The sequence below is a fragment of the Nuphar pumila genome, chromosome 13 (genome assembly GCF_984573655.1).
Source record: "Nuphar pumila chromosome 13, dmNupPumi1.hap1.1, whole genome shotgun sequence".
In the NCBI taxonomy this organism is placed as follows: Eukaryota; Viridiplantae; Streptophyta; class Magnoliopsida; order Nymphaeales; family Nymphaeaceae; genus Nuphar; species Nuphar pumila.
In genome coordinates, this window is record NC_143261.1 from 8,586,207 (window position 1) to 8,608,088 (window position 21,882).

Genomic DNA, 21,882 nt, shown 5'->3' on the forward strand with positions numbered 1-21,882 from the left:
CACAATAAAGAAAAAAACACCCTCTCAAAATGAATCTATAGCCACAAGAGGCAACCCTAACATTTTTTTCTGTTACATTGGAAAATTATGGATCCTAATTGGAACCCAGGTCGAACCCAAATCTGGTATGAAATTTAACAAACGATATCCGGCTCTATATACCATTTGGACTGTTTGGGTTTGACCCAAATTCCAGTTAGGCTTCCTTTATCACCATACTCTGACCCAATAGGGATTGACATGAGCACAATCCGAATGAACCAGACCCATCGATAGCCCTATTCATATTACTGATTGTTTTTGGAAGTTTGCTAGAGAGAGAGAGAGAGAGAGAGAGAGAGAGAGAGAGAGAGAGAGAGAGAGAAGAGAGAGAGAGAGAGAGCCTTAGAACTCTAAAATGGCTCTACCAGTGCCGGTGAAGGCCCTCCCAAATGGATAATTTCCATTGGTGGTGGCCTCCATTTCTCTTTCAAATAACTCAAGGATGATATGAGAGCTCCCTGATATGTCTATTTAAGTGTTAAAAAGTCCAACCAGCAGTTGATTGTTTGCTATATGCTTGAAAAAAGCAATTCCTTGGGTCATGTGGTAAAGTGTTTCTCACTTTATCTTTTGTTATTATTATTATTGTTTTTCTATTGGCAAGCTGGGGTTAGGCGCCTACCAGCTACAGGGAAAATAGTTGAACAATTCACTGCATTAACATAACTTATGTCACAGGGACACCCTGTTTCGGGTTTGTGCCCTTAGTTATTTGACTGGACACTAACACGGATGCAGACACATATGGATATTATTTTAATAAAATTTATAAATTTTAAATTATATGCATAGTCCGTAGTAGAAATACTTGTTATGCCTGACATGATGTATTGAAGCATATATGAACATCATTGGACTTATGTGTGGTAATGCATTGGTGCTCTAATGAGAGCCCGAGTGAGCGGTGACCCGGCGTTGTGAGAAGAAATATGCAAACATCCACACGTTTAAGATCTTGGTTATCACCCTCATAGACCTTTATAAGCAAGGTGCTCACTTGAACTTCATGTCATGTTATCCTAGTATGACAGCTATTGAGCCTAATTACCTCATGAAACGAGAGCATGACTACTAACTATCCTAATAAAAATAAAATCATTCATGTAATCCACCTTCAACAACAACAACTATGCTTTCATCCCAAAACATCATGAAATCCACCTTAAAGAAGATAAAACGGTACAACCTGGAGTGATGATGTCGTATGTAGGTTTTAACTACATGACATACTGACTTGAAATTAAAAAACAACAGCGTCCTTAGGCTTCCGTCAGAGTTAAAGAGGTCGAGGTTACTTAAAAAAACAGTAGGCCTCTTACTGCAGCTGTAAAAACAAGTGAAAGTTGGTCACACAAATCTTTATAGATTATTAATAAACTATACTACTGAAGTATATCAGCCTTGCCCTTCCCAGATCTGGATTTCCTTACCTTAATGAATCCTAGATTTAGTTTCATGCGTTGTGCGTAAAGCCCCAACACCTAATACATGAGCAAACGGTGACTAAGTGCAATTAGCAATGAAAAAAAGCCATACCTCTCTGGCTGTAAAAGGCCTCTCAAACAGCATGCTCCAAAGTCTGCATATCACCACTTCCACAGCATATGCCAAACATGCTTGGCTGGCAACGAGAGAGAGAGAGAGAGAGAGAGAGAGAGAGAGAGAGAGAGAGAGAGAGAGAGAGCATCTGGTTTCCAAGATTTAGATGAAATTGCAGCAAAAAAAGTGGCAGTCAATACAATGAGCAGTAAGCATGAAAGGCACCAAGCCAAACGTGACAGCCAGCCAATCAAATTATCCAGGATGGTTCTGTGTCCAAGAAACAAGATGCTTTACCATAGAAGAAACTCTAAGAACAAGTTTCTCAAGATGTAAACATACAGCCAGAGAACAGAGGACAGGCTTAAGATTGCCGGCCATGTTACACACAATATACAGAGACTAAAATTCCCAGAAATAGATAAATGCCACAGGTGTATGATGAAACTTTGAGGTTCCTTCCCTGGTGCTCCCAGAATACTCAACGCCTTGTCTCTAGTTGGAAGCTTATGAAAACAGGGTTCTCGCTTGCTAGGGATTGCAGCGTACAAGAAGAAGAATTGGAGCCCATTCCATCCCCCATACTGGAGTCTGAACTTAGGCAAAATTCAGCAGGAGTAACCATTTTCCACGGGTGTGGCACAAGGAGCTAAAGAATGTGGAGGTATAGTTATTCCACCACCTCTTATGGACACAATTGAACCACCACGGTTTGAGCTTGCCTTGCTTATGAGATGGGGGTCAAGAAATACAACAATAACTGTGATGTCATCATGGAAATGTCGCCTCACTCCTCGTTCGATTTTTTTCAAATCAGAGTACCGCATCTCCCTCTTCTTAGCTGCTTCTTGGAGTGCAGCTTTGACAAGTCTCCTTGCACTTCCCTGCATGTATCAACATTATAAAACCATGCTCCAAATCAGATAGTGCTCATGTAAAATCAATAAATATTACAATGAAAAGGAAAATGCATTCAGATGGGTTCTAAATGAGAGAACGGTTCTAAATCATCTTAATGGTTTTTCTTAGTATACTTCTACCAGTTAGAAACCAAAAGAAGCAAACAGCAGCCAGCAGCAGTAGATAAACCATAAACTCTTATCTCCCTAGTGCAAAAGACTGCTGCTTATGTGCAAATCAGAAGTAGATAAATCATAAGCTCTGTTCTTGATCAGAACCAGAAGTGAGATTCTAAAGGATATGGTTGGACTAGACGTGGAGCTAATTATAATGGATCTAAACATTGTTTGCAACCAAGATCACAAAGGATGAGATGAATACTGAGAGCAGGTAGTAATTTGGTAAACAGATTAAAGTTGAAGCTGGATGTCTTCTTGTTCTTCTGCCCTATCATTTGCATAATGTAAAGCCTCGGCATTCAAGAACTGGGACAAAATATATCTGAATGTGTTCAATCAAGCAAACAGATACATCTAAACACTGGATCATGCAGCACTCGTGATGGTTTTCCTTCAATTTTTCTCCTTTTTTGAAAACCTCAGAAAAGGAAAGCTTTATAAGACCAAATAACTCAAGGAGTAGGTGGCATCAAGTGCAGTGCAGAGCAAAAAGAAAAAGCTTCTACTTTAATACATCTTACACTGCGTGGATGATTATGAACAAGATTGACTGCTTCTTGGTTACTGAAATGCTCCCAAAGCCCATCAGAAGCAAATATGATAAACTGATCATATGGTTGCAGTGTGTGCACCTCGATTGATGGTTCAGCACTAAGTATTGGCTTTCTAAAAGGTTCAGGAAGACGAAATTTAGCATATAAGGGCTCCCTGTTGAATTCAGACTTTTTCAAATATATATCACCAATTGATCTAGAAACCTGCATGCAAGAACTTTCAGTCAGATGAGAAACAAGCATATATCTTATATGTCCAGTGATTTCCCTCACAACCGGATCCCTATAATCATAATGAATTAAATTTTGGAAACTGATAGCTGGAATAAATTCAAGCATATACCAAATCAAATTTCAAATGAACTTCCATTGATTCTAGTGCAATGCTTATTAGATCTGCTCATCCGTATGTTATTTCTTCTCATTTTTTCTGAAATAACCAGGTAGGCCAAAGGCCAGTTTCTTTATGAACAAATACTTGACCATCTTTTTATATCATTATAAATCTAGTGAGGATCTTGTCATATATAAGATTGCAGTAGGAGTTAACAAGGCAAGTGCTTCCATATAATCACCTCTTGTATGTGACTGAATTTTGGTGTTCTGGAGCAGTAAGAAGTGATCATTGTCTACCATACAAATTTCTTTTTGTTGACATGGTGGTGGAATCAAAGATCTTAAAAAGGAAAAACAAAATTCTCCAAAAGAAGTTGGCCCTGAACAGACAACCCTGCAATGATTTCCAAAGTTGGCTAAAAGCTTCTTTTCCTTTTTTTTCGCAAAATGAGAGGAGCAGAACATAAAAAAATTCAAGTCATGATGAGACCAAGAGGTTCTAAATCAATAATAAAAGATACGGTCATTCAACAAACACAATAATGCCCCAAGGGGGGTTGGCGTAGTGGGGTGGGGCCTTGACTGCTAGATGGGCAGTCAAGGTTCGATTCCATGGCAGTTACCCCTCTGGGCAAGTCAATGCATAGCATAGGCCCCGGGGGCAGGGGGTCCTAGCCTCGGAGTTTTACGCAGCCGGCACGATGACCGTAGGTATGGCAGGCTGAGCCAGCGCGACCAGGTCTTCGTGCCAGGTGCAGTTTCTTCAGGTTATAAATTAAAAAAAAAACAATCACAATAATGAGAATTTAGATTTTCTCACTTAGATGTCCTACTTCTGGTCTCTTTCCTCACCAACATTTGAGGAATACGAGGTGAACTACAGTCACTGTGTAGACACCAACTTTTATAACACGATAATTCCAAGCTTTTGAAGCATAGTGTCATTGCAATATTCTAAAAAAATGGAACATTTATATAGTTCTAGACAAAGACAAGAACTTATGTAGCAGACCATATTTTCCTGATATGAATTCACAATTTCCCTACTTCGACACTTCTTCAATCTAGCTTAATGCATGACCAAAGTTAACATTTCAATCTAGGATGAATCTCAGAACTATCATTCAGTTGACTAATTTATTCCAGCTACTGTAAAACAAAGATTAGTGGGATATTTTAAACTGCCTCAGATTATTGATTGAAGAACAATACCATAGACTGATCATGTGGGATCTTAACTTAACACTTGATTCTTGGTATTGGATCAGCCTCCTACAGCTTGACAAAATTTTTCTCAACTAACTAAGAAAAATTCCAAGACATATGTTAATAGGAAATTTGATACCAGAAACAGTCTCACAATCATCTTAAGATGGTGGTAATGCAGGGCAAGATAAATACAAATTCTAAGAGCAATCATTTCCATCATTCGTACCAAAAGAACCAGAAAAGCATACATTGCATCTCTCAAGAGATCCATGTATGCACAAATAATCGATTCAACTTTTTTAGAAAGGAATACATCATCTTAAAATCATTAGATCGTGAACCCAGGAACAGATTCAATCAAGAAGAGACTTTGGCAGTTTTGCCACAACAGTTTGCAGTTTACCTATTGAAACTAAAAAAGACAAAAAAAGTGTGGAAAAGGCTACTCATGTAGAAAATGAAAGCATGAAGCCCATCCAGCAGGATTTCCTTTATTGTGAAAAGTAGTAGATTCATAAGGTAATTAAGCATCAAGTTCAAAATATATCATAAAAAGAAATGTTAGATACAATCTTTAAATATATAGGCACTATTAAAAAGGTTCAGCAAGTCAAATTTCATTCGAACTCTTCCGAACTGTATTTAGCTCTGGCATCAAATTTCATTTGAACTCTTCCAAACTGTATTTGGCTCTAGCTTAGGTCTCAACAAGAGAGAGTTATTCCATAACAACATTACAGGATATTTAAGTCCACAGGACTCAACTCATTTGGTAGGGGAGGCTTGTGAATGCCACCAAGTGACAGGATGTTGCAAGTCTGAATCCGATGGATATGTATCTCTACTACAAGGCTGAAACTGGGTGTACTCCCTGATGGTGAGGGGACCAGAGACTTTTCCGTCCATGAGTTCACCAGGGAGTGGGGCAGTTTTCTCCCCAGTTTATCCCAAATGAAAGTTACAGGATGTTTTCCCTGCAAATTTAAGTGTGACACCTGGATACTTTTAAGGCAATCAAAGGGGACAAAAGAATACTATTACACAACATCATCATCACTCGTCAACCCAACTACATAATATTGATGGTAACCAACTGTCACATTAGATGCTGGTGAGGATGCGGCACTTTAAAAAAACTTGGGTGCAGGGAGGGTATATATATATATATATATATATATATATATATATATATATAGAGAGAGAGAGAGAGAGAGAGAGGAATGAAAACCTGCCCACTAAAAAACATGCCAAACCTACCCACTAGTGGTGCAGTTGCAACTTCTGGCAAAGATTTCAGCCAATTCCGGTGGAATTTGGGAGAGCCAAGTACTTTTTGGCATACTACACTTTAAGATCTTTCCAACGGTGGTCTCGGATAGACGATCAGAGATACTTCGTGACACGACCTGTTTTATCGTACTTGAGCCTTGCATAGTTACAGAGATCTAGTTTTCCGGTCGACTTTGTCGCCATTTTTTGAAGTTGTCTGATAACCTCTGGTGACGCGCCAACTATCATTGGCATCCCTACAGCACCGTGAGCCCAGAACCTCTGGCTCGTCCAGTCAACTGGTAGACCCACGTGAAGTGAATTAGATATAGGTGGGTAGGTATGGCATGTTTTTTAGTGGGCAAGTTTTCATTCCTCTCTCTCTCTCTCTCTCTATCTATCTATATATATATATAAATTTTAACTATCGACTGGGGTTCTGTTCTGCTGAACCCAGGCCTGGGTTCACCGAGCCGAACCTAGGCCTCTTGGATTCAGTTTTAATGAACTTAGACTTGGGTTCAGCAGAGCCGAACCCAGCAGGCCTGAGTTCGGCCCTTGCGACAATGAGGGGAGGAGGAAGGAGGAGGAGGAGAAAGAAGAAAGAAAGAAGGAGGCGACAGAGGGAGGAGGAGAAGGAATAAAAAGAAGAAAGAGAGGAGAAGGCAAAGAAGAAGGAAGAAGAAAGACAGGAGGAGAATGAAGAAGAAGAAGAAGGAGATGTCACGAACTGAAGTATATGTCTTGATGTGCCACTTATGGGCAAGAGAACACTTAGAGAATATGACCTCTTATGGGTCGACATATGAAAACATCGGAATGAACCACTAAGGGCAGAGAACACACATAAAAGTAATGGATATTATTGGGGAATAATCCCTTTAAGAATGCATACAATGGGTGGGGGCTAAACCCATATTTATACACAAAGAAAAAGCTCAAAGGAGTTGTTGGGACCTACCCAACGACTAAAAGTGTAGTCGTTGGGTAGAGTTCAACGACTACTTTGAGGGATTCCCAATAAGCCCTTGAGGCTGGGAATAATTACATTAATAAAAAATGAAAACAGAAAAAACAGAAAAACGAAAGAGAGAGAGACATATAATAGAAGAAACAAAGAGAGAGAGACGCACATGTTGGCTTTGGCATCGTTGCTGCCGCTAGAAGAGGAGGAAGAGTCAAGGAGGGGAGGAGGCGGAGTCGGGGTCAGGGTCGGGGGTGGATGGGGTGGTGTGATCGTGCCCTAACCCCCCCAACCCCCATTTTTTTTTGGGACCAAAATAGACTCAATGAAAGTTGACCGAGTCCATTTTGGACAAAGATAACCCTGGGTGTGGGTTGACCGCACCTGGTTACTCAAAACAAGTGTATCAATAACGAGAACAAGAACATAATCATAATGCCAACAATGAGCTAAAATCACATATGAAGGTGTGAATAAACATCTCTTGTCTACATATAATAACATTCAAAAAACAAGTGTATTAGCGACTACATCAAAAGTATAATAACAACGCCAACAATGGACAAAAACACACACGAAGGTGTGAACAAACATCTTTTGTCTACATATAATGACACTTAGATAAGATGCATAAAGAGAAGAACACACACAAGGTAAGAAGGCTTGTAATGAAAATATACTAATGTCACAAAAAAGAACATCAATTCTTTCTAAACACAATGGTTTCAAATAATAGATTGCCATAATAGATAAGCAGGGTTATAAGTATCCATAATAATAAACCATATAAACAAATAAGTGATAAAACACACTCATAGAAACCGAGGTCAATCACCTACCAGTTAGATACATACCTGAACTAACAAGATGATATGAGGAACACACACAACTCACCCCAACGACTAACTCGGATTTCCAACAATGAGTTCAGAGGTCAATCATCCATCAATCAGACCCAAGGCAAATGACAACACATCACTCATAAACTTGAGAATCTAGATTGATAAGATGACATGAGGTGCACACACAACTCACCTTAACCGTTAACCCTGAATACCAACGATAATGAGTTCAGAGGACAATCAACCATCAATCATACCCAAGACAAGTGACAACATGTCACTCTTAACCCTTGAGAATCTAGATTGATAAGATGACATAAGATGCACACATAACCCACCTCAATAGCTAACCCTGACCCAACAACAAGGCTAAGGGAGATGATGCATCATATAAAATTTTGTGATGGACAAAATCAATGACATGAGAAGGTAATAAATACTTACGAAAATCAATTTCCAAGTAGGTGAGTTCATATCAAATAACTAATTTGAAAAAACAAGTTTTAAATCAAATTCAATAAAGGAAGATGAAAACCTTAGCATGAATATAGTGTAATCATATGCACAACAATATGCCAATTGATGCAATTATATGCAATACATGATGACCATTTTTCACAAATTTGAACAAGCAAGCAATCAACCAGGATCATGCTCAATTTAAGCAATTAAACACAGAGAAGATGAAATTTTTAGACAACAACAACAACTACGCCTTCATCCCAAAACAATTGGGGTTGGCGATATGAACCAAAAAAGAAAATCATTCTGGGTCTTCCACATGAATCCTTCTCCTCCAATCATTTCTATCCAATGCCATGAAATTTTTAGAAATAAGAAGTTTTTAAAATAAATTTTAACATGAAAGAAAACAAGGTTTCCTAAAGATGTTCACCAACTCAACAAAGTGGACACTCAAAGATTTCCACCAAAGCATAAAAAAAACATACACAAGCCACAAGATGGGCTCACATGCTAAATCCACCCAAGGTGGTTAACACAACAAACTAATATTTTATTAATATAGGATAGAACAAAAGTATCCACCAAAGCTCTAAACGGACAAACACAACAAGTATCTAAGGGCACACCAAAGCAAGAAACATGAAGAACACGTAATCATAATTTTAAAATCTTTAAGAAATCACATATTTACTTAGTACATAGTTTTTAACATGTTTTGTAACAAAAGTACTAGTATACTCAAAATATACTTCAAATCAACATGCTCACGCAAGATCCAATAAAGCAATAATATATTTAAAAAGAGATTTAAAAGAAAGCTTTAATTTTAATTAATTTGAAAAACACGCCCAATTTTTTTAATATAACATATAAAAAAAACAAATTTTCAAATTTTACCATAGACACTTACCATATACCGGAATGTGAGATCATCGAGTCCAAGCCATTCATCAATTAAGAGTTTTATTTAGAAGAACAAACATGAACAAGATACCAAGACTAAGATGCCAAGCTTTGATACCATATAACGAAATGATACGGATCCTAATGCACTCCGAAATGCGTCCCATGGGTCAAGAATACAATGTAGTTAAACACACATTCACAATAAAAAGACTCATAAAACATAAGACTTAAAAATAAACAATTTCATTAAGGATGAAATTCAAATAATACAAAAAAATGAAAAATTACAAAAGAACTTCGCTACAAAATACTAAAACACTAAAAACTAAGAAACTACCCATCACTCTCTCACCTTACAATGGACACATCCACCCTTATTTATAGGGAAGAAGGAGAGAAAAGGAGAAGGGGAGAGCCCTTCTAACCGTTGGAGAGGATCCAATGGCTAGAAATATAACCCTTCGACCCTCTCTAACGGTTATATAAAGTCAACACTTGTTGACTTAGTCAACCCAAGTTGACTATATATATATATAAGATTACATCCATCTTAACACAAAGAACATATTAAAATACCACTATAACATTCTTTGGTTAATGCAAACATTGGAGAAATGTTGATAATTAAAAGGGGAAACTGCAACATGCCTTATCTTAATTATCCACACCCTTAATCAAAGATAGAACTATATGAAAATGTTTGAAGATAGCTATGAAAAACAGATAGCAAAAATGCTTCCTCACTCTTGTTAAGTTGGTTGAGAAAAGCCTATCAAGTATATGTTAAAATATGTAATTTTTGTATATATATATATATATATAGATATATATATATATATATATCATAGTCACCTGTATCGTTAAAGGTAATTTCTCGACAAGGGTATTTATTGGAGAGATTTTCAAAAGTTGATAAATCTCAGGAATATCTTGGCAATATATAAAAAATTAAATAAAAATTCTAAAAAGTAAGTAAAAATACAAAAAATAGAAAAATGAAAGAAACAATCCTTTCTTCCCTTTCTTCTTTTCCTTTCCTTTCCTTCTTCCCTTCCCTTCCTTCCTTTCTTCTCTTCCTTCTTTCCTTTCATTCTTTTCTTCCCTTTTCTTCTTTTCCTTTCCTTCCTTCCTTCCTTTCTTCTCTTTTCCTTCCCTTTCTATAGCGATATTTATTGCAATAATATCACAATATTATCGCAATAAATATAATTTGCCGATATATTGAAAATATCATGATATATTTCCGATTCGCGATGTTTTCAATATATCAGCGATATCGGTGCCATTGATATATATATTTTTATTCTTCTTTTTTGTAAACTATTTTTTGTTTTTATTTATCTTAGTCAACTCAAGTTGACTAGAACTAGCCATTAGGCTCTAGTCCAATGACTAGTCATTCTAGTTGTTGAACTAGGTCCAACAACTAGTTTTTAGTCTAACAGTTAGATGGGTTCTCCTCTCTCCTTTCTTTGCTCTCTCTCTCTCTCTCATTTGTATATATATATATACCCCCTTTGTTCTTTAATGCTTCTTGCATTTTTGTGATTAAATAAAATTATAATTTTTATATTGAGTCTCTTTGGTGAGAGCCCTTTGTGGGTTTTGTGAGTGAACTCTTTGTAGCTCACTTTTGTGCTTGTCTATTTGGGACTTTTGTGGACATTTTTGTTTGTGTGAATACTCATTTCCTAACATGGTATCAGAGCCATAGTGCTCTTGAGTGTTGGTGATTGACTACTACATGCTTGTGTGCTCGTGTTCGTGTACACTTCTTCAAAGAGTTGCTTGATGCGTTGATTCGGGTGCTCGTGAACCTTCTCTCAAAGTGCTCGTAGTGTGGTTCATGGTGGTGCTCAAGCGGACGTGCTCCCTCCTCTTCTCCTCTATCTATCTCTCTTTCTCACTTCTCTTTCTCTATCTCAATCTCTTCTATTCTCTTTCGTAAATATGGATGATAAGAAAAGTGTCTATGTCATGCCTATCAAACTTAGCAATATTAATTTTGTAATGTGGTCTTCTATTATGAAACACCACATTTGGGGCAAAGGACTGTAGGGCTTAGTTGATGGATCCGATCTGGAGCCAAAACTAATAATCACTAAAGTTAAGAATAGGAAGAAAGAGACTCTCATGGATGGAGAAAAAACCAAAGTTATATCCGATTATGAGAAAAAGTGAAAAGAATGGAGAATGGGGCATGCCAAGACTATGTCTTGGCTTATCAATAACATTGACATAAAAAAATGTTTGTCTTGCTAAATTTGAACACACTAACGATGCTTGGGACTATGATGCAGAGCAGGACCCGACTGGATCTGCACCACGTGACCCGAACTCGGCCCAGGAACTCGATCCACTTCAGAGGATGGATGATCGGACCCAGGAGCTGGACCCGATCGCAGGTAGGGTGACCCGATGCAGGGACATGCTACGTACTTACTTCAGGCGAGCGCGGATCCAAACGCCACATATCCAGCAGAAGGAGGATACAGAGCACGTCTCGGGCCCATGACTGGACCTGAGACCCAAGTCCACCCGCAGCCTATTAATACCCTCTCCTATGGTTTCGTGCACACAGAATATTGAGATCAATATTGCAGCAGCTTTCTTCTGTTTTGGATTTTCCTTATGTTAACAGTTACATTGGACTAGACTCGTATATTATAGTTAGTTGTTTTCTTCATTCGTTTGATTCAGTCCATTGTTCATTTGAAAACTCTTGAAATAAAGATTACACGCCATCGTCTTTGGTGGTTTTGTTTTTTCATTGACTGGTTCTAAGCATCGCCTGACGTGGGAGCTATGATCTTCAAACCAACACCCAAGTGACGTAACCACCGAGTCCTCCCTGCATTAAAGTGGTATCAGTTCCTTCTATTATGGACACTTTAGAAGCGTTAAATATGGAGGAGAATAGGTTGAAAAAATATTCTCAAAAGAATGATGATGATGCCATGTTGGACATATCTATGTCGGGAACCTACTCTCGCACATATAAACCACCTTATTTTGGGAGATATAATAGTGAATATGACAAAAGAAAATCATTTGTCACTATTGTCATGAGTCAGGATACATTAAGCCTTAATGTTACAAATTAAGAAGGGAGGACAAGAAGGTGGCTTCGGTTTGGACCATCTAAAGAAGATAAGGATGTAAGCAACTTGCAAGATTCATCCATAGGAGCTATGCCTTTATCTCAATTAGTAGAAGCGCTTTAACCCCTCCTTAGAGGATCATCTCCTTCAACCAGAGCAGCAGTTTCATCTTATTCCACTCCCAGTAAAACTCATTGGCTCCTTGACTTCGATGCATTGTTTCCCCTAAAATTGATATATTATCTAAATGTCAACATTATTTAAGTGTTCAAATGTCTTTACTACTAATGGGAAATCTCTTGAAATTGAATAGGGAATTTTGAAAATTTCTTAAAAACTAAAAAAAAAAAACTTAATTCCAAAAATTAGATACATTCATAAACTCAATCTAAATCTTTTATTTGTTTATCAAATTTCTAACCATGAATAAATAATTCCTCATCTAATGGTTGTTGGTGTAATGAAATAAGCAAAATACAAAATGAGGGCCTCTAAGGGCTTATAAGATCATAAACACAAAGTGCACATGCACATACACAAGTCCAACTAAGGGGCAATACAAAAGCATGACTGACCTTAGGTTTTTTTAGATACCTTTTAGGCTATGTCACATGGGTGCGGGTGTGGCGCAATGTCAAAAATTTTGGACACGGGGACTCGGCTATATATATATATATATATATATATATATATATATATATATATATATATATATATAAGGCTAGGTCAAAGTTGTGCCCATTAAGGGACAGGTGATGAGTTGTGAAGCTTGATTCAGGGTTTTTTTCCTTACAGGAGGGGGGGGGGTTCCCCCGGCGCGGATCCCGCTGCACGGTCAGCGGTCCAGGGGGGGTCGCCCCTTGCGGGGGGGGGGGGTATAGGGGGGCAGCCCCCCCCCCCCCAAGAATTTTTTTTTGTAGCCCAGATTTTTTTTTAAAAAAAATTCTAAAAAATGGACCAAAATGACCCTGGGTGCATTGACCGCACCCAGGGTCGGGTTGACCGAGTCCGAGCCGCACCCGTGTTCGTGCGTGTCGACGCGGGTGCGTCGACCTTGGAGCCGAGTCCGTGTGACATAGCTTTTAGGTATTAAAGTAGTATATTCGTCAAGATGATACATTTTGTCTCAGATAAAGTTTGTAGTTAATATCGTTGCACGCTCGAGAATCACATACACAAAATATGATGACACTCCTGAAATGATTAATGCCAAAATGAGAGCTGAAGATGAAGTTTTATTAGATGACCCAACTTCTTATAGGCAACTTATTGGATCACTAATGTACTTATCTATTACTAGACCAAATATTGTGCATGCAGTACATAATGCAAGTCAGTTTCGGCATGCGCATACGTCAGTTCACATGAGTGTCATGTTAAAAACAATTCGATACATCAAGAAGACTATATCTAAAGGGCTATTCTTATCCTCTTCCCCATCTTTAAATCTTATGACTTATAGTGATTCTGATTGGGGAGGAGATCCCAATAACCGACACTCAACTGCAGATTTTTGTGTGTTTGTAGGTAATTCTCTCATTTCTTGAAGATGCAAAAAAACAAAAGAAAGTGTCTTTATCTCTCACGAAAGCTGAATATAAGGTGATGGCTACAACAACCAAGGTCGTGTGGATGAGATCCTTACTTTCATATATAAGTATTGATGTTTCAGAACCTTTAAAGTTATGTTGCGATAACAAAAGTATCATATATATAGCCAGCAATCACACATTTCATGGACAAACACTTAAAGAGGACAATTACTTTTCATATGTTCAGTTCAAATTTTATATTGCGAACTTCTTCACCAAGGCTCTTCCTCTACCACGATTTTTGTTTCTTAACAAACTTCTGGTGATCTCATCGTAAGTTTACGGGTGAGTGTTAAAATACAATGTATATATATATACGTATATCAGGGGTATTTTGGTCATTTTATGTTACGGAATAAATATAGTCTAACAAAGACTATATAGTCCTTTTTGTTTTTTATTATAATCCTAATATAACTGTTGGGAGGCAGTCCAATTTCCTCCTTTCTTTATTCAATGTAATGCCACACAAATAGAGATTCTTGTAGTATTCTAAGTATGCTTTTACAAGCATATTTGTTGTGGTTATAAAAACATTTTATTTTACATTGTGTTCATGTGAAGTTTGTGTTTTTGTGTATCTCTTTTGTGAGATTGTAATCGGTCCTTTAGGGACCATATTGTGTTTGTGCACTTGTGCAGCCCTTTGTTGGCATTATGATTGTGCATGCCTTGTTTCATTTCGTATAGGGAGTGAACCCCCTTTGTTCTTTAATGCTTCTTGTATTTTTGTGATTAAATAAAATTATAATTTTTATATTAAGGGTCTCTTTGGTGAGAGCGGGTTTTGTGAGTGAGCTCATTGTAGCTCACTTTTGTGCTTGTCCATTTGGGACTTTTGTGGACATTCTTGTTTGTGTAAAGACTCATTTCCTTACAATATATACTAGTGTTGTATGTATCGCATGATACACATCGTTATTATGAGGAATATCGATAGGATATACACTCGTATCACAATACGAGTGTGTATCGTTTGTATTGTACGATACAAGCCTGTGTCGAGCGCACTTTAAAAAGGGTCGAATTACCTTTTTGCCTTTTGGGTTTTAAAGACTTCTTGAAGGCAGACTCCCTCATTTGTGTAGAAGTCATTAGAGAGGTATCCACGCACCCTAGGACTCGTGAGAGTGATTTGGAGGTCGATCTATGCGCAAGAGAGAGGTTTTTTGCAGATTGTTCAAGAGTGCATTTCAAACATTTTTTTCACTCAAGGAAGTGGGTCAAGGTAAAAAACCATGATATTTGCTTCTTATTGAGTTATTTTTTGGAAAAGATGACATCAAATGATCCGACATGGCAATGAAGTACTCGAGCAGTGTTGTAAAAAGCGTTGAGGCGTAGCGAGGTGATCCACCAAAAACTAAAGCGAGGCATAAAGCGTAAGCCTCAAATTTTTTTTTTGAAAACTGTAAAAAAATTATAAAAAAATATCTAAAAATACAAATAAATAAAGAAATGCTTTATTGATGAAATAACAACCAATAAAAAATAGAAAATCTCAAATAAGCACTAAAAAATATGAGATTAACATATAAAAGTAATAAAGAAACTAATTACATATCTGAAAAACTAATTATATAACTGAAAAATATAATGTCCATAACTGAAAAACTAATTATATAACTGAAAAATATAATGTCCTATGAAGCAGTGACTTCTTCTTCTTCTTCACGCCTTAGACTGGCGCCTTGAGGGGCAGAGGGCCTCACCTCAAGGCGAGGCGCGTCGTTTTTTATAACACTGCACTCGAGTAATGAGTGAAAATCGAGTGCAACTATTGTTATATTGCTTTTTCGGGTGGTATCTCTCGGTTGAGACATCATTTAGTTGATACATATCTAAATGTTGTTGCCTGCATGTCAAAGGAGTTGTTTGATGTCGTGAAATGGCAATGCCAGCAATTACTCATTGGTCTAAGAGAAAAAAGATGAGAAAATGAGATGAGTGAGGCAGAAATAGGGTATGTGCAGCCTTGAGAGGATGAAGATGAGTTCCTTACTTTTGATCTTACATCCCCTAGCATAGCATCAGAAGTAGGAAGTTCTGTGGCGAAGGAAAAACGTGTGGTTGGTGCTAATAGTAGTGTTGCAAGAACAAAAAAAAGAGTAGGAGGGAGTTCTTTGAGAGAAAGTAGAGCCAGAGGCCCTATTAGTAGTTTTTTCTCTCCTAGGACTACCCCTGGGGCGCAACCCAACATTCATAATGCTATCACTCCTCAATATTTAATTGAGCAGGCGAATGTCATAGTTGGGAGATGGTTCTATGATGCTTGCATTCCTTTCAATGTAGCAAATTCTTTTCATTTTCAGGCCATGGCAGATGTCATAAGCAGTATCGGGCCTGAATATAAAATGCCTTCATATCATGCTTTGAGAGAAAAAATTATATACTAATATGGATGAAGTGAAGGCATATTGTGATGAGATAAGGCAGTCATGGAGAGAAAATGGGTGTAGCATCATGGCAAATGGGTGGACAAACAGAAAGTCAAGGACCTTGGTAAATTTTCTTGTTTATTGCCTCAAAAGAACTATGTTTTTGACGTCAATTGATCTATCTAGTACACCCAAGACAATAGACATATTGCTCACGGTATTTGATTAGGTTGTAGAAGAGGTTCAGCCTCAAAATATTGTTCAATTCATTACTGATAATGTAGCAAATTATAGGATAGCTAGTAAAGAATTGGCAGATAATTATGGGTCATTCTTTTGGATCTCATGTGTTGCCCATTGCATAAATCTCATACTTGAGGATATCGACAACATGGATGAGATAAAGCATACAGTTGAATGCTGCCAAGAAGTTACTAAATTTATTTATAATCATACATGAATTTTGAACTCAATGAGAAAGTACACTAGTGGTTCTGAGTTGATTCATAGTGCAGTTACTAGATTTGCTATGAAGTGCAAAGTCTAGTAAAGAATAGAACTGCAAAACAAAATGACATTAGATGAGTGGAATGTATATCCCCATGCACAAAAAAGAAAGTCAAGATAAATCGTAGATATTGTATTCAGAAGTGAATTCTGAGATTCATTTGTGAAGTTGTTGAGAATCATTATACCTTTAGTGAAGGTGCTTTGATTGGTTGACAGTGAAGACAAACCAGCTATGAGTTATCTCTACGAGGACATGAATAAGGCAAAAGAGGTCATTAGAGATAATTTGAATGAGAAGAAATATTTGTACATCCCTATATGGAACATCATTGATCATAGGAGGGTTGGGCAACTTCATAAACCTCTTCATGTTGAAGATATTATTTAAATCTTGCATTTAGATATTCTCAAAGTTAATAAGGGACTCTTGGATTGCATTGAAAGGTTGAACCCTGATTATAACGTTCAAAATCAAATTCATAAGGAAATAAAGATTTATGATAATGCATTATATGATATGGGAACTGTGTCACGATGTGTTCAAGTAATTTATTTTGTTTATTTCAATTTTAATTTCATATTGTTATTTAGTTATGATGTTTTATATTATTGTATTTGTTATTGTCTTATTGATTTCTCCTTTTCTTATTTTTTCAGACATGTGGTGGACCAAGTTTGGAAGTGATGTTCCAAACTTGAGAGTTTTTATCATTCACATTCTTAGCCAAACGTGCAATGCAAGTGAATGCGAGAAAAATTAGAGCGTCTTTGAGCAAATACATACAAAACGAAGAAATATATTAGAGCACAAAAGGCTCAATGACCTCGTCTACGTTCGCTACAACTCATGGTTGAGGCAAAGATATATAAATTTATAAAGTTTATTTGTCGTTTTCATGTGTTTTTTTATATTATACAAAACCTAAATAATTTTAATTTTTTCATGTCATCTTTTTAGGCACATAGAAAAGTTATCATCAAGGAGGCACAAAGAGCAATTTGATCGCATTAGTTTGAAAAAAATTGATGTATTGGATACATGGGTTCAAGAAAAAGCAAACATTATGCATGAAGAAGACATTTAGTGGATACACATGAAATGAGCTCAGGACGTAGATGATGAAGAGCCCACATACATTGGAGATGATGTGAATGTTGGAGGAGGAGGAGGAAAAGAAGAAGATAATGATTGATGGTATATTTTTTAAAAAACTTGGTTATTTTCTTATGTGTTATTTTTAAAAAACTTGGTTATTGTTTCATGTGTTATTTTTAAAAAACTTGGTTACGATGTCTTATGCAGCTCATAGATACATAAATGCTTCATATATGATTTTATGGTTGTCTTTGTGCAATTCATCATTGTTTCATGTGTTATGATTTTTTTAGAAATTTTGTAATTTTTCATGCTTTTTTGAAAATTTTTATTAAAATTTTATGATTTTTTACGATACGATATGATAAGTATCTTATTTTGGACCCGACCAATACGGGTAACGATACAATACTTACAACCTTGGTATATACACCTCTAAAAAGATTGGGGGGAAACAACCATTGCACTATATAAGAAATACAAAACATGACACAATGTTGTCCAAGTCCTCTTGTTCGATGTATGATGATTCAATTCGCTAAGATGGTTTGTCCTCTGAAGAAATTCTAGGTTATTTATGCTACAAATTATACACTTACCATCACAATAAAAAGGAGGGGCCCTTCAAATAGAAATTCCTGCCTATGAAACACTTCACTGAATTTTTAGCTGCAATTGTAAAACATTTAAGCAAACATGAGTTACCTTTCACTTGTTTTGTTTATCTATTGTTTTCTAACTACCTGATCTGGAGTTAGAATTTGAAGGTTGTACCTTTCACTTCTTTTGTTTATCTGCTGTTTTCTAGTTCCTACAACATAAGTTTTTTTTTTTTTTGAAAGGCAAGCTGGGGTTAGGCAGGCCCCTAAACTTGCAACGTCCCAACACAAGGTGACGTGCACTAGCTGCTCCTACCAGACAAGAGGAGCCCCCGTTGGTACCTACAACATAAGTTATTCAGTCGTGAATCTTGAAACTGATGTTTTTGCTAGTTGTTCCCAACTGTAGTTAATGATGTAAAAGTTAGAACCAAGATTGTACATCAACTGTGCATAAATGCCATTTTTTTTATAATTCACTTTTTACTTTCTTATATTTCTTAGCATTTTCCTGTAAGTGTCCTACTTAACAGAAACTTATGTTTTTTCACTGTACAGGAACACACTGATTATAATAAATAGTTCCATTTGTAACAGAGCAAGTATCAGTTTTGTGATAAAAACAAACAAGGAAATTTCTCAGGAGACATCTTTTTGAAGTATTTTATATATCCTGGGAAAATTCGGCAACTTCAGCAAGATATGAAAACTTCATAGGGTCGAGATTTTGAATTTCTCAATGAATCCAAACCATGAAAAATTCTAAAAAAAAACAAAAGAAAACAAGATACCTGTAGATTGCGAAAGAAATATTTGATCAAGATAAATAGTTCCCTCTCCCTATTAAATTGTGAAATACAAAGAGAAAAAAAACAAGATTTTAGTCATAGTCTGTAATATCCATAAATAAAGAAGAGTGTTTTCCAAATAGTATACAGAAAAGGCGTACTTCAAGTGCACAGAACTAATACAGTCTGTGCATTTATGTATTTATATATAATATAGATAAAAATGGACTTGATTAGGGTTAATTGAATCTACTTTTGGATAGAAATGGATCTCCGTGTGGTTGACTTCACCTAACACAAAGGAAGCTGTGTCCAAGTGTCGCACCCGCCTGGGTGCAGGTGCGACGCGGGTGGGGTGCCCTGTTAGAAGAGTCCGTGTGACATAGAATACAGAAAATTCTAATGTGCAATATTACATGTTGATTCTCTACACAAACAAACAAAACATTAAACTAGCAGCTTTGCTCTTATAGGAAAGAAAAGTTTTATCTCAATATTTTATTGAAAATATACCATTCTATAATGAGTTCCCACTGCATTTAACCTTCCAATATATAAATAGAAGAATGGAGAGCGAGGCAACCTCACCAAGCAACTCAATAATAACACTGAGGATGGAAGATGAGCCAGGAAGATGAAATGCAACGTGTTACCATGCCTTCACTAGAAACAAAAAAATGACATCTACTTGGTCCTGGGAAAATGTAAAAATTACAAAACAAAAACATTTTCTGACAGCATATTTATGAACTTTGACAGTCATTCTAATCAAATAGACGACATGAATGAAGTTTAATAAGGAATGCAACAGGTAGCTGACTGCATGTTACAATGCCAAAATGATGAACAGGCAACCTAAGTTCTGGGCATACAATGTATCATGTATAACATGGAATAGCTACTTCTTGCATGCTAGTAATTCTGAATATAGCTCCAAGCAAAAAGCACATTGTCCAGAAAAAGAGGGTTAAAAAAATACCTGTATGATGCCCTTCACGCGCCATACGTTATGCTTCAAAACTACTATATGTGAATCATCAGGGTGCATCGAACGCAACTCCTGTCTTACAGATTCATTACTTGCATTGTGCTCTGTCGACAATTGGATGGGCAGGACCTCCCCTGTTGCCTTGACTAGCCTCCCCAAAACAGCACGAGAGTCGCCCAGGTTGGCAACATATAGCATGCCATTGCATATCACTCCAACCAGACAACACGATCCAACTGCGGCAATCTGAGGACTGGTAGGCCACTGTTTGCAAACAAGAGAGCAAAACCCTTCTTCCGTCGCGAGGAATGCCTTCCTTATGACATCTGCTGACATAGACTGCTGCTCCGATGTGAATTCTGCACACAACTAATCCCTTTCATTCACAGCGTGCCATCATTCAAATAAATCACTTTTACCGTTCAACTCTAACAAGAACCCCAAAAATTGTTTTTTCACAAAGCAAATGAGATTGGGATGATCAAAGAATTGAAAAGAAAACTAAATCAGACGAGGATAAATTCAGCATTAAATGACATACTCATGTAGTGAACCAATGATTCAATAAAGTAAGAACCAACAAACCGAGTTGAAACATGAACTTAAATTCACACTCGGGTCATAGTAGTATCAAATTTACCACCGTGAATAGAAAACCATAAACATTAAGAAAAAAAAACTAAAAACAAAACAACTACAAAATGATCATCGCTTCTTACCAACAATCAGATCTATAAAATTCCACAAAATCAAGGAATTAACCCAACAACAATGAAAACAACAAATTGGATCCCACTACTTTATGAGATACCCATTACGAATTAAACCGCCAAGAAAAGACACCCACATCACAAAAGCGTAATAAAGCGTACTAATGCAGCGATATTCCGCTCTGAGAAAACTTACTCTTTAAGTGGTGGAAGAGATGATCGTTGATGTACCGCGACGTCTCTGGGCCACCGTGGCCATCATACACCCCGAAGAAGGTGCCGCAGGGACCGGATTCGAGCGAGCTCAACGCCCCCGACTCGATCTGGCTCTGATCCTCGAGGAGGTTGTTGGCTTGGACGACGGCCATCGAGAATTCGCCATTCCAATGCTGGCCGGAGTCCTTGTACCAGAGTAGCCCGTCCTGCCGGCCGACAACGGCAGCAGCGTCTGCCCCTCCGGCACCGCCCGCCCTAGCATTGGCGTATCGATCGGTCGCCGATGGCCGGCAGCAGGCGCTCACAAACTTCATCAAATCTGATAACATCCCTCATCTCACCCAAATCGGCCTCCAATTTCTGTCTCTCTGCATTAAAAACGAAGGCGCCGAGAAGAAAACCAGCAAACTTTTCACCAATAAGCCCTAGAATGATAAGATGGGGAGGCGCCAACGGGTACCCTTCTTCTCTCCTCCCCTTATCAACGGATCACACCGGCAGCGAAGGAGGTGGAATTTTTTGCAGAGAGAGAGAGAGAGAGAGAGAGGTTATTTTTTGGGGTGTTTTTGTATCTCTCGCTTTTCCTTCCTTTCTCTCTCTTAGCAGACAAAACCCATAAAAAACAACGTCTGACAGAGAGATCCCCACAAAACTTATTTAACGCTCTTAAGTCGCAGGCCCACAAGAGAAGCAAGAGAG

The 21,882-nt window shown here is 37.4% G+C and overlaps 1 protein-coding gene across 2 annotated transcripts; it reads right to left on the bottom strand.

Moving 5' to 3' along the window:
* Positions 1-1,730: 1,730 nt before the first annotated feature.
* On the bottom strand, positions 1,731-21,772 carry LOC149817687 (putative protein phosphatase 2C 60). 2 transcript variants are annotated; one of them, XM_089984479.1, is made up of 4 exons: positions 21,164-21,772; positions 20,249-20,616; positions 3,182-3,418; positions 1,731-2,465 (listed from the first exon to the last, which is right to left on the bottom strand). In XM_089984479.1, the coding sequence occupies exons 1-4, from the start codon at positions 21,510-21,512 to the stop codon at positions 2,190-2,192; spliced, it is 1,230 nt and encodes a 409-aa protein (XP_089840605.1). In that variant the 5' UTR covers positions 21,513-21,772; the 3' UTR covers positions 1,731-2,189. The 2 variants fall into 2 exon arrangements, with proteins under 2 accessions (XP_089840605.1, XP_089840606.1); XM_089984480.1 differs by lacking the exon at positions 3,182-3,418 and having other exon boundaries at positions 1,791-2,465.
* Positions 21,773-21,882: the final 110 nt, after the last annotated feature.